Here is an 11,949-nt window from a genome sequence, read left to right on the forward strand (position 1 = left end):
GGGGATGTAGCTCAGTGGTAGAGCGCATGCTTTGCATGTATGAGGCCCCGGGTTCAATCCCCGGCATCTCCACTACTTTTTTTCCTACATCATCATCTGAATGGTTGATTGTTTTTCACTTACCACCCGTAGAAAAGCCAAACAGGTAGGAAACATATACAGAACTGTCTATAGATGTATTTTTTATCATGTCGCACCCTATATGATCATAGTATATTAGAATGTATCGAAACGCACAACGTTACACTCAATGGGGACAGTAGTAACATTTCCCATAGTCCTAAACGCACCACAAGTGCCCTCCTCAGCGGTAACTAAGGAGATCACAGTTATGTTTACTTCAAAGATGTCCTCCTTGCTAGCTGCTATCTCGGAGCTGGTCAACAGAATGACCACAATCTAGAAAACATTCCACTATATCTCAGCGCTAATGATATTCTTCCCTGTACGAGCTTCCTAAAGACGTCCGAAAATGCAACTGAAGCATCTCAAGACACTATTAACACCCCAGGTAAGTTCGGTGGCAGGCTAGCTAATGCTAGCTGATGCTGGAGAGCAACATCAGTTAAGAAGTGTGACCGTATAACGTTAATGATATTTATATCGTGACCCGAAAGCAATATCAGAAATGATAATTCCCTCTTGTCAATTCGGCATTTAATTTACTTTACTGATACTTATTTAATTGGTATTAAAGGGAGATTTTTTGCAGACACGTTACTTTGCAGGCTAGCAATTAGCGTTACAATGCGTTACTTGGTTGGAAAGTGTAATCGTAATGTAACAAGTGCTACTAGTAATGTCTGCGTTTTAGTGACTAGGGCATTGGCAAAGGTTATTCTAGCAGGTATTGACTACTGCCAAGCTACACCAGCTTTCATGGTTAAAACAGTTAAATCTTCAATGGAGTTTGGTGCGAGCCTTCGTCCTTAAAGAGCATAACACAATGTATCGGGGTATGGTTAGCTAGCTAAAATTAGCCGAAGAGATGCTCGGCTAAGGTATTAGCTAATTCTCACTTCTGACTTTTTTTTCCCTCTGTCCTCATAGGAGGGTGCTGCCAAAGTGACTTGCATGGCCTGGGCACCGATCAACACCAAGTTCGCTGTTTGCACTGTCGACAGAGTGGTGCTACTGTATGATGAGCAGGGAGAGAGAAGAGACAAATTCTCCACCAAACCCTTAGACTCCAAGGTGAGACAGGAGGGCAGCTTGTCTAATGCTGTCACATTTATAATGTCAGTGTGAAGCCCTTGGGATGCATTATTGAGTTTTCCAGATAAACACCCAGGAGAACAGACAGAGAACACAACACATAACAATGCAAAAGAAATAGTAAGACAAATCTGGTCAAGAACTAAACAGAGGGTTGATCATACGAAACATGATCCAAGTATAGAGCAGCAGTCAGTGACAGACAGCGTTACAGAAAAGAAAAACATTAAAAAACTTTTTTAAATAGTCCAAATAAAGAAAAAAAATCTTTTATCTGATTCTCATTCAGCTTTTCTTGCAGTGTTTTAAAGCTTATATTCCTGATAGCGAGACAAGATCTCAGTGCTAATAATCCAGAGGAAGGTGATTACAAATGATTGTCTTTAATCTGCACTTTGGCTCTTTTCTGTTTTGCATTAAGTTGTAAGCTTAGTGTATGAAATTAATCAGCAGGTTGGGTGTTAATGATAATACTCCAATGTCATCTTTTGTCAGTATGGAAAACAGAGCTATCATGTGAATGACATGGCGTTCTCACCAGACTCCACCAAAATCGCCATCGCCCAGTCCGACAACATCATCTTTGTGTACAGAATTGGAGAGGATTGGTAATGTCCTTTGGCTGATGTCATCCCTCATATTAGTCTTGATTCATTTCATCTATGTCTATGTGTGCAAACACATTTTTAGTAGTGTTATACTTCCTTCGTAGGGGGGACAAGAAAGCCATTTGCAACAAATTTGTTCAGACGGTAAGTGAACACTTTGTTTTTACAGTGAACAGCAGGCTGAAGCAGTAACAGTGTTGTAAAGAGAAATTCCCAGCTGATGGTTTGTAAGAGATGATGATGTTACTAATGCAACAGCTAATAATATCTAATCATTTTGGCCAGTGAGTGTTCACCAGGTGTTTTAGTTGATTTGAGGCCATGCAAGACTAAAAAAGGATCTCAAATGTTTCAAACATGTTACTAATAATGCTGCATAGGTGGTGCAGTTCTCTCTAGTGTTAAGTTTGTGTAATATAATATCTATGATTTAGAAGTTATGGGTTGGGACATTTTGCCTGTTGTGTCTCATGCTTAGAATTTAGACTTCAACAGTTGTTGTGTGTCAGAAAAGCCATTTTTCCCTGTAAAAAGTTTCCAACTTTCTGATATCTCTCTGACATGTTTTACTCATTATCTCGCAGAGTGCTGTGACTTGCTTGCTCTGGCCTGCAGAGCATGCAATTGTTTATGGATTGGTGGATGGCAAGGTAAGTGTCAGCAACACGTCCTCAGAAACAGGAGACGTTATGTAAATCTTACAGGTTATATAACTGTTGTTTGTGTATTATATGTATTATAATTGGAGGAGGGATAGCAGACACAACATAAGTGCTGGTAGTAGAAATTGTAACTGTGATAGTAGTAGTACTAATATTTTAATGGATATTTTAGTTTTTGTGGTGTACTTGCTACGTCAGAGGCATTTTCACCTTGTCAGATATTTATATATATTTATTTTTTGCTTAAAATAACATTTAACATGTTACTTAGCAGCTATAATAACTACCATCTGCTGTAGTGTGATTAAAACCAGCATACAATAACAGTTTTAGGTCAAATGATGAATACAATTTTGTGTGCTGAAATAAAGATGTTTCTTTAATATTCTGGCTTTTTTTCCAGGTTCGCCTAGCCAACACTCAGACAAACAAGTCATCAACCATCTATGGCACCGAGTCCTGCGTGGTGTCACTGACATCCAAGTAAATATTCATATTCATATTTAATTGTGACCAACGGTTAATATACACTGTTGGTTTGTTAATCCCAAAACATTTTGGGGAAAAAGCAGAAAAGCTGCATGCTGACTGACCTGGTCCTCCTCAAGTCTTCACAAATGATACACTTGTTTATTAGCACACTCAGTCAGCGTCACTCTCCTGCTCTGTGTCAGTGTTTCTGGTAAAGGCATCCTGTCCGGCCACGCTGATGGGACAGTCGTGCGTTACTTCTTTGATGACGAGGGCTCAGGAGAGTCTCAGGTACCCACAGCTTCACAGATCATTCATCCTCATCCTTACTTGTCCCATCATGTGCATATTTAATGTGTCTAACAGACTAACTAAACGCACTCCCTCTCACACTCTGACACTCTGACACAGGGTAAGCTGCTGATGCACCCGTCCCCACCCTACGCTCTGGCCTGGGGTGCAAACAGCATCATGGTGGGCGGCTGTGACAAGAAGGTGGTGGCCTACGGCAGAGAGGGTCACGTTCTGCAGACCTTCGACTACACCCGCGACCGGACAGAGAGGGAGTTCACCGTGGCCGCCACCAGCCCCAGCGGGCAGTCTGTAGTGTTTGGCAGCTATGACCGGTCAGTATACGATCTCTCAGTTGATCTACAGACAGTTCTGTGATACCTATCTTAATGGGAGCAAATCCAAAGGAAGCAGGTGGCTTTTAGTGTCTCAGATCATTTGTGTGACGCTCTGCATGTTGTTTCTCCTCCTCATGTCCCACGTAGGTTGCGGGTATTTAACTGGGCTCCCAGGAGAGGCGTGTGGGATGAAGCCAAGCCGAAAGAGATCCTCAACCTCTACACCATCACCAGCTTGGCCTGGAAGAAAGACGGATCACGGCTCTGTGCTGTAAATACTTGATCTATCACATCATTTTAATCCAGTATGACTTAAATACCAACAGCTGTTTGCAGATGATTTGCAGCAGTGGTTACATACCTCACTAAACCTGGTTTTAGACTGATATTACTCTCAAATTCAATTTACTGTCACACTGAAATCTAAAACACAAATCAGTAAAAAAGAAAAACATGCTGTTTTATGTATTTATCTGTTGTGTGTGTGTGTGTTGATAGGGAACGCTGTGTGGAGGAGTGGAGCTGTTCGATTGCTGCTTGCGGAGAACCCTTTATAAGAACAAGTTTGAGATGACCTACGTGGGCCTGAGTCAGGTACGGACCCAGACAACCAGACAAAACTGGAATAATCTGTTTTACAGCATCTTTAATAGCACAAAATGATGAGTAGAACTCCTGTCCTCAATTTGGACTCTGCCACTTTCCAATTAAACAGATGATATGAAAATGAAAACAGCCAGTTGATTGTGCAGCACCATTCATTCAGATTTAATTAATACAAGTGCAAAAAAAAAAAACAGTCCTGTATCTCAGTTTCATAATTAAAAAGAGACGGATCAAGGTTTTTGGAAACAATCATCCAGTTTTTGGTTAAATACCGAATCTTCCTATTTCCTCATTTATTAATGCCCTACATGAACCAGTAAAGAGAAAGTTTAATAGCTGAAAACATAACGAAGTTCATTGATGAGCCCCCATCTGGACACCAAACAACCAGAATGAAAATGAGCCAAACATCTCACATGCATATTAATTAGGCTAATTTCCAACAGCATTTTGTGTGATATTCATCTGATCACCTTTTCTATTCTGCATTATTTGTAAGCTAATTCAACAAAGTGTGTAAATATGTATAAGCCAGCTCTAATTCCTGAGCAAATACTCTATTATCCTACTTGCACCATAAATCTTTGAAAGTGGGGGAAAAATAACTGTGAGCTCTGACAGTCATTAGTTTTTGGTACAGACCAACACAGAATAATAATGCTGGAACCACAACTGATAGAAATGGCCTTGAACTCAATCTAGGATTTTCTGATTAGCAAAAAACATCCCAAGTTAATTAAAGCATGAATTGGTTGTTGTGACTGGTTTGAAAAAAGTAAAGATACAAATTAAAATTGATGAGATTATAATTGAGAAATTCGCCCTCGCAGCTAATGAGACAGCTGATGTGGAATTACATTTTCCTATCAAGGCAGTACTTCTTTCTTTCCTGGTGCTACAGCTGATAGATTTGTCTTATTCTGATTCTTACCGTGTAAGAAGAGAAGATCCAGACAATGCATCAGGTTGTTGAATCTCACCCCCATGATTCATAAAATACAAATGAAAAGTGTGTACCTTCAGCTGTCTTATTCTCGCTCCTCTTTCCTGGCTTGATCTTCCTCTTCCTCCTCTTCCAGGTGATAGTGAGGAACCTCTCTACAGGGACCAGGGTGGTCCTGAAGTCCTATTATGGCTATGAGATAGAAGAAGTCAAAATCATGGGCAAGGATCGCTACCTGGTGGCTCACACCTCCGATACTCTTCTTCTGGGTGACCTGCTGACAAATAGACTGAGTGAGGTAGGACCTAAAGGGTCACTTCGCCTTACTTACTTTAAGGCAGTCTAATAAAGATGAATGTCGTTTCAAATGTGGCGTCAAATGACTTGAGAAATGCACAGATGAACCCACAGACTTCACTGTGAACAGGTTTTGTGGGGATTTTTCTTCAGTAGTAGTTCCACTGAAAAGCCACATGTTCCCACCTGTCTGGTTATATCATACGTATGTGTTTCCTTCTCACAATAAACAGAAGTGAACTGTTCATCTTCAGTCGTATAACTTGCAGTGATTACTGCTGCAAAATTTGAATTTAAAGTTTGTTTTCTCTCTTTCAGGTGCCGTGGCCCGGTTCTGGGGGAAATGAAAAGTTTTTCTTTGAAAATGAATCAGTGAGTACACACAGTGTGATTCTTTGCAGCTTGAAACTATTTTTATTAAGAAGGAACGTCCTGTCATATCCCGTGGTATGTTCTGTTTCAGGTGTGCATGATTTTTAATGCTGGGGAGCTGAGCCTGGTGGAGTACAGTCACAATGAGATCCTGGGATCAGTCAGAACAGAATTCATGAACCCACACCTCATCAGGTTGGCCCAGTTACACAAAACAAACACCCCATCATGCCAGTTTAGTAACACCTCAGCAGGTTTGTCTAGTTCCAAAGAACAAGTGAGCAATTATAAGTTATAATATAAGTAAGATTAGAAAAAGCTTTGAAAAAAAAAAGTCAGGTGTTGCAATAGGAAATATTCCATGTTATCTGCCTCAGTTACAACAAGTTAGTTGTTTTAGCAATGAGTCAGAACTTTGATTAGTTTTACTTGGCTCAAATCAATGTCTTAATACCATTTGTGACCTCTGAGATACAAAAAGAATAATATTTAAATATTAAAAGATTTAGAAGAATAATAAATCTCCCAAAATAAACAAGGTGATAATGTTGCATTTTGACATTGTAAAAATAGCCCTATGTATGTGTTTACCAGTTTTGGTAAAAATGAAATGAAATATATAAAAAAAGAAATGTAAATATACTTTATTTATTGCTACTATCTTTCTGACTGCAGTTCAAGGCAGTAAGAGAACAAAAAAAGGAATTCAGAAAACGTTTGAAATCCGGACTCTAATCTAATTTCCTTTTTTGCTCTCTGTGTGAGTCCTTCCTTGCCCCACCAATTTAATCTAACTATCACACGTGAAACCAAGACAAAGGACAGTTTTTAAGGTGCAGCTCAACCCCTGAGAACCTTTTGTATAAGATTGACCACATCTTTCCCTATAAAGTCTGTATTTCCAGCTCTGTCCTTTAGATGGGTGTATTGAGCTGTGCAGAAAACCCAGGTATCATCACAGGAAGGCTTCAGAGGAGTCAGCAAGACTCTAGTCAGCACACATCCACGTTAAAATATTCAGCCCTGTCAAAAGTGTCAGGAGTGACAGTCCCTGGGTGACTGACTAATGGCTGACTGCTGTTGAGGCCGGCAGGTTTCAGGACGCTGTGACTGCTCCTCGCCTCTGGCTGGACACTGTAGCATGACAACATCATGAGCAGGGGCATCCTGGGATTTCAATACGAAGAACAGCAGCTGAAGCCAATTATGCTGAGCTGATGCTGGATACTTACATGAAGAATAACCATAAATGCAGCCAAGTTACACTCACCAAGGTTTCTTTTTATCAATATATGTGTGTGTGTGTGTGTGTGTGTGTGTGTGTGTGTGTAGTGTCCGACTTAATGAGAGGAGGCAGAGAGGAGCTGAAGACAACAAGAAGCTTGCGTATCTGATTGACATAAAGACCATTGCTATCGGTAAGAAAGTGTGTTTGTGAAATGAAATTTTGTGGATGTGTACATCACCACTGTAGCCATTTATGTCTAGATTGGTCTGATATTCAATATCTTAAAGCAGCAGTACTTCCTAATCAGGGGTACTTGTACCCCAGGGGGTAATTCTGCAGCTGCCAGGGGTTATGTGGAAAAAATATACAGCAGCTCAACTAACTGGACAAAATAGAAATCATGATCTGGTCTGATCATGATGGAGAGAAATATATCAGAATATATATCAATATGTATCATATATATCAGACCTATACTGTGATTAAGAGTGAAATCGACGTGAAAATGATGTGAAATTGACGTGAAGTCGAGTCGACAAGTTGGGTAAATGGTTGCAATAGCAAAATAAATGGATAAATGGTTGAAACATCCATCTCCAAGTGGTAGTATTAATGTAACAATGTCCACTTTTATATGATTAATAGTGTGAAAGGACTTCAAATGAGCACATATAGAAGGTGAAAGGTGATGAGCAGGAGCTGGAGCTCGTCTAACGGGACTGTGGGGGTTTATCAGGCAAAAAAGGACCACTGTAGACAGAGAGAACTTTTTTAGCCCTTTGCTCGGATCGCACTGCCTTGTGCGTGCTGCTGTTGTTCACTGGTGGTTTAACTGCTTTAAATCTCACACGCTTTACCTTAAAGGATAATGTTCTGTGTCTTTCTTAGTGTCAACAAATCCTACGCAAAAGACCAACAGCATGTTAGTCGTTTCTTGATGCTTCCTGACTTCCTTAGCCAGTCTGTGGCACTCACGCTGCGTTCCCGTGGATTCAGGCAGACGGTAGACGGCAGACAGACAAACACATTCTGGACGGTGTGGGAAAACAAACAAACAGTCCAACAGAATGGCAGGACGGCAACACGAACCACGCATGACAATATGTTGCATTGTTTACAAAAGATCGAGTGAATTATATTGAATAAGATTATTTAATGCGTTGCATGATTATAATGTAGCATTAAACAGTATGTCATACATTATTGCATGTTTTCTCATTAGGGACGTCTCATTAGGGCTACGTAACATACGTTTGTAAATTCTGTCTCAGACGACGTAGTTCTAACTAACTATTCTCTGCCGACCTCCTCTGATTTTACTGTCCTGCTCTCGTCCATTAAAACTATATCCAGTTTGCCGTCTACCATCCCGAGTCCATGTGAATGCAGCATCAGTCTTTTAGCAGAAGATACTCAAACAGCAGGATGGTGTGTGTGGGACTGAGTCAAATTAAACTAAAGTGTGTGTGTTCGTGGTGACGAGAGAACATGTCACTCAGTGCCACAGTGTGGCTCTCTGATGTGGTTTTAATAGTTTTTGGACAATAATGGAGCTCTATGGCACAGAGGAATATCAAGCTTTGGATCCACAGACAATAACTGGTTAGTGGGATCAATTGATTGTTGTTTTTGGCCTTCCTGTGGGATTTGCTAACAATAAGAAAAACGCAGAGTGTTGCCAACTGTGCTTTTAAATCTGACACATTTTTGTTCCAAGGCAAGAACAGCTTGGTGAGTGAATTTTCAGAACAAGAGTCCTCAGTACCTGTCCAAGTAATAGTGAGTCATCAGTTTTGATCAACAACCCTGTCAACTCTTGCAGACTAACATGTTCATTTTGCACTATTGGATTGTGAAGTGCTTTTGATGGAAAATGGCCTCAATCTGCAGCTTTTGAACACAGTCGGATGCTGATGATGCTGCATATATTATATTACAGACAGCTGGTTTTAAGACACGATTACTCGCCATAATATTAAGCTCCTCATCAGTTGAGCTGTATCATTTCTAGAGAGTGGACCACACTGACTGAGCCATTTTCCATTTTAATTAAAAAGTAGATTTTGGCCAGATATATCAGCAGGCTAATAATATCAACTTGATCCCAGAGCAGGTAAGTTTTAAAGTGGAGAAACTGCTAAGTCTGCCTGATGGAATCATGAGTAATTATAAAAGGACTTGCTGGTTCCTAATCTTGAATATAAGGCCAATTTTAGCCAGATACACTGTCACACTGGCTGTGTGACCGCTGCACTGTAAAGCTGTCTCCCTTTTGTCTCCCCTCAGTGGACCTGGCCGGGGGCTACAATCTGGGAACTATCAGCCATGACTCCAAGATTGACTGGCTGGAACTCAATGAAACCGGACGCAAACTGCTGTTCAGGGACAAGAAGCTGCGGGTGAGAATGAAACCTCAGCCTCACCCTGAGGGACCTTAAGAGAGGAAATAAGGAGAGAGAGGCCTAAAGGCAGAGAGGGCATATTTTAAACACTGATGATTTGTAAAGTGATACGCAAAGGAGAAAAACCTGCACCTTGGTTGGTACATGTCCGAAGTTAGAGCCACGTCCTTCACTCAAGACGTGATTTGTGGCTTTTCATAGAGTCATTTTGGTCATCCAGGTGATGGGATGCTCAGTCAGAATAAGTGTGGACACACTTTGCCTCAGGGGCTGCCATAAAACCCAAGACAACGTTATGTCAACCCAGCCGTATACACAGTAGGGATGAAAATTCAGTTCTGTGGGGCCACTGGAACTACGTTCAACGTTTAAGCTGCGCAGGAAGAAGCCCAGCAAAGACGTTATGCATGAAATATCTTCTCTTACTAAACTTTTTGTCCTGTGACCTCTTTTAAAAAAGCTTGTTTTATTAGGCAATTACCAGTCATTCAAAATAATTATCATTTTGGCCAGCATAAATGTTTTTGCTGCTTGCTTATACCATTAATATTCTAGCAGCTCCTCAGATTCATTTTGTGGCTCCGAGGAGGGTTTACCTCAGGTGAGCTCACTCTCAAAGGGGCCTAAAAGTGTTTTCAGTAAAATAATGATGTATTTTATTCAAATATTCAAAACATTTGCAAAGAAAATGAGCTGAATTCATTTTTGCTATCATATTTTTCCTGATTTCATCAAAGCTGTCACATGTTATTGGCCCTGCTATAATATATGTTAGCATGTACTTGCTGGAAAGAGATGGGAATGGAAATAACATTTTTCTAATAATGAAGTTACAGCAGCAAGCAAGTTAAAGCAGCTTGAACCTTTCTGGTGAAACCCAGTGCAAAGGTATGTCAGGTATTTTATTGGAAACGTTTGCTTGCACAGCACACAGAACGAACTAAAGGGCACAGTATTTTGATTTAGTCATTTTATTCATGCTCTTCCCTGCCCAAACCAGGAAGTAATTCATTTTTATTCTATTTAAGTGGAGAAACATACATTCCCCTTTTCCCAGCTCAACACTAAAAGCCAGCAACATTTCCAAAAGGTCTTGATTTTTGTTCTGTTCTTCGCTTGGCAGTGCTGAGATCCACTGCTTTTTGAGAGACTGTGTGCAGGATGAGAGTGGCAGGGAGCTGTTGTCAGTTGTTGCCCCGGGGTAATGAAACAGTTTGATGTTCAAGCCCCGGAGCAAAGACATGGAGAAGTCGGGTAATTGGGAACCCCTCTGTGGCTTCAAACTTTTTGCTGTACTTGTATGGCACATAATGACGTTTAAGGATTTTTTAAAATTATAGGCACAAATGTACAAAATGAACTGTAATGGGACGCAGTGAAACATTTACTTATGTGCATAAGTGGCTGAGGAAAGAACTCCCAATAAGCAAATGATGGGAAGTTTGAGGGTAATTCAAAACAGAAGAATCTGCGTAATCACTCTTTTTGTTTTTAACGCTGTGAGAAAGATTGGTGGTTCTTATACAGAAAGATAAATCCCTACAGTGAGTGGCTTCTAGTCAGAACAGTGATGTGAACACTTTGGATTTCAGTGTGTTGTTTCTTCAGCCAGTGACGTTTTATTGGCTACTGGAATTACCGACTTTGACAGAAGAAAAAAAAAAAAACAGCTCCTAACCACTGTGTTATTTTACATTCTACATCTCTTACAGTTAGCTTGATATTCAGATCCAGATTTATATGTTCATTGAGGTATTTATTACTTATCAGCCAAATAATTGGCTTTTTCCTGCTTCAAGCTATTGTTATTACACTGACCTATTGGTCGACCTCTAGTTAAAACCTTTACTATTGTTTTACTATTTGTTTTAATCCATAAATACTCCTATTCATGCCACTGAGATTGTTTTAAATCCCATGCACCTTTAATTCAGTAGTGATGGTTAATAAAGATTAGAATTGGCCAACTAAGTGACTAAAAACGTGACTCAATACTTAACAGACTGAAAAGGATTTATAGTATTTCAAACTTTTGGATATTCATGCTCATCGCACGTATTCATCACACTTCCCGCCAGTAAGGAATCAAAAAAAAGCATATAAAATATTATAAGTTGTATAACAAATGTTTCTGTAATTGAAACTTGCTTTCAAGTGAATTTATCAACAGGCTGCTCTTCCTGTTTGCATTAAAACTTGGCCAGTTGAGCTCCAGGGTGAAACTATAGACAGAGCTTTATTAAAAATGGAGGTGAGAAGGGGTATTAAGGGAGCTGATTACAACAGCGGGCGGTCTCACAGACACGCACATACATATTAAGTGCTTGGGGAGCCACCGTAGCTTATAGGGATCTACATAATCCTAACTCATCAGAGTAGAATAGATTGCAGTGTCTATATCCATATGGAGCTGGTGGAAGTTAATCAACTTTTTTCAAGACAAACAAGTTACTTAGTATGCTGAACGTAAACTTTTCAAGAGAGGAAGTAGGAAAATAGGGGTTCAATCAGTGTGT

At 40.1% G+C, this 11,949-nt stretch overlaps 1 protein-coding gene and 1 non-coding gene across 2 annotated transcripts in view; both read left to right on the forward strand.

Moving 5' to 3' along the window:
- Positions 1–72, forward strand: trnaa-ugc (transfer RNA alanine (anticodon UGC)). Its single transcript has one exon. It is a non-coding gene; the product is annotated as a tRNA-Ala (tRNA).
- A 316-nt stretch (positions 73–388) lies between these two features.
- ift172 (intraflagellar transport 172) overlaps positions 389–11,949 on the forward strand; it is a 37,887-nt gene continuing 26,326 nt past the window's right edge. Inside the window, exons 1-15 of the mRNA XM_070849069.1 lie at positions 389–511; positions 1,051–1,194; positions 1,711–1,823; positions 1,928–1,967; positions 2,408–2,473; positions 2,889–2,968; positions 3,160–3,247; positions 3,368–3,582; positions 3,733–3,856; positions 4,084–4,179; positions 5,271–5,432; positions 5,750–5,803; positions 5,895–5,998; positions 7,136–7,221; positions 9,318–9,430. Coding sequence (XP_070705170.1) covers positions 473–511; positions 1,051–1,194; positions 1,711–1,823; positions 1,928–1,967; positions 2,408–2,473; positions 2,889–2,968; positions 3,160–3,247; positions 3,368–3,582; positions 3,733–3,856; positions 4,084–4,179; positions 5,271–5,432; positions 5,750–5,803; positions 5,895–5,998; positions 7,136–7,221; positions 9,318–9,430 — 1,524 coding nt within the window. The 5' untranslated portion in view covers positions 389–472. The remainder of the gene's footprint in view (positions 512–1,050; positions 1,195–1,710; positions 1,824–1,927; positions 1,968–2,407; positions 2,474–2,888; positions 2,969–3,159; positions 3,248–3,367; positions 3,583–3,732; positions 3,857–4,083; positions 4,180–5,270; positions 5,433–5,749; positions 5,804–5,894; positions 5,999–7,135; positions 7,222–9,317; positions 9,431–11,949) is intronic.

Source organism: Pempheris klunzingeri, chromosome 18, assembly GCF_042242105.1.
Source record: "Pempheris klunzingeri isolate RE-2024b chromosome 18, fPemKlu1.hap1, whole genome shotgun sequence".
Lineage (NCBI taxonomy): Eukaryota > Metazoa > Chordata > Actinopteri > Acropomatiformes > Pempheridae > Pempheris > Pempheris klunzingeri.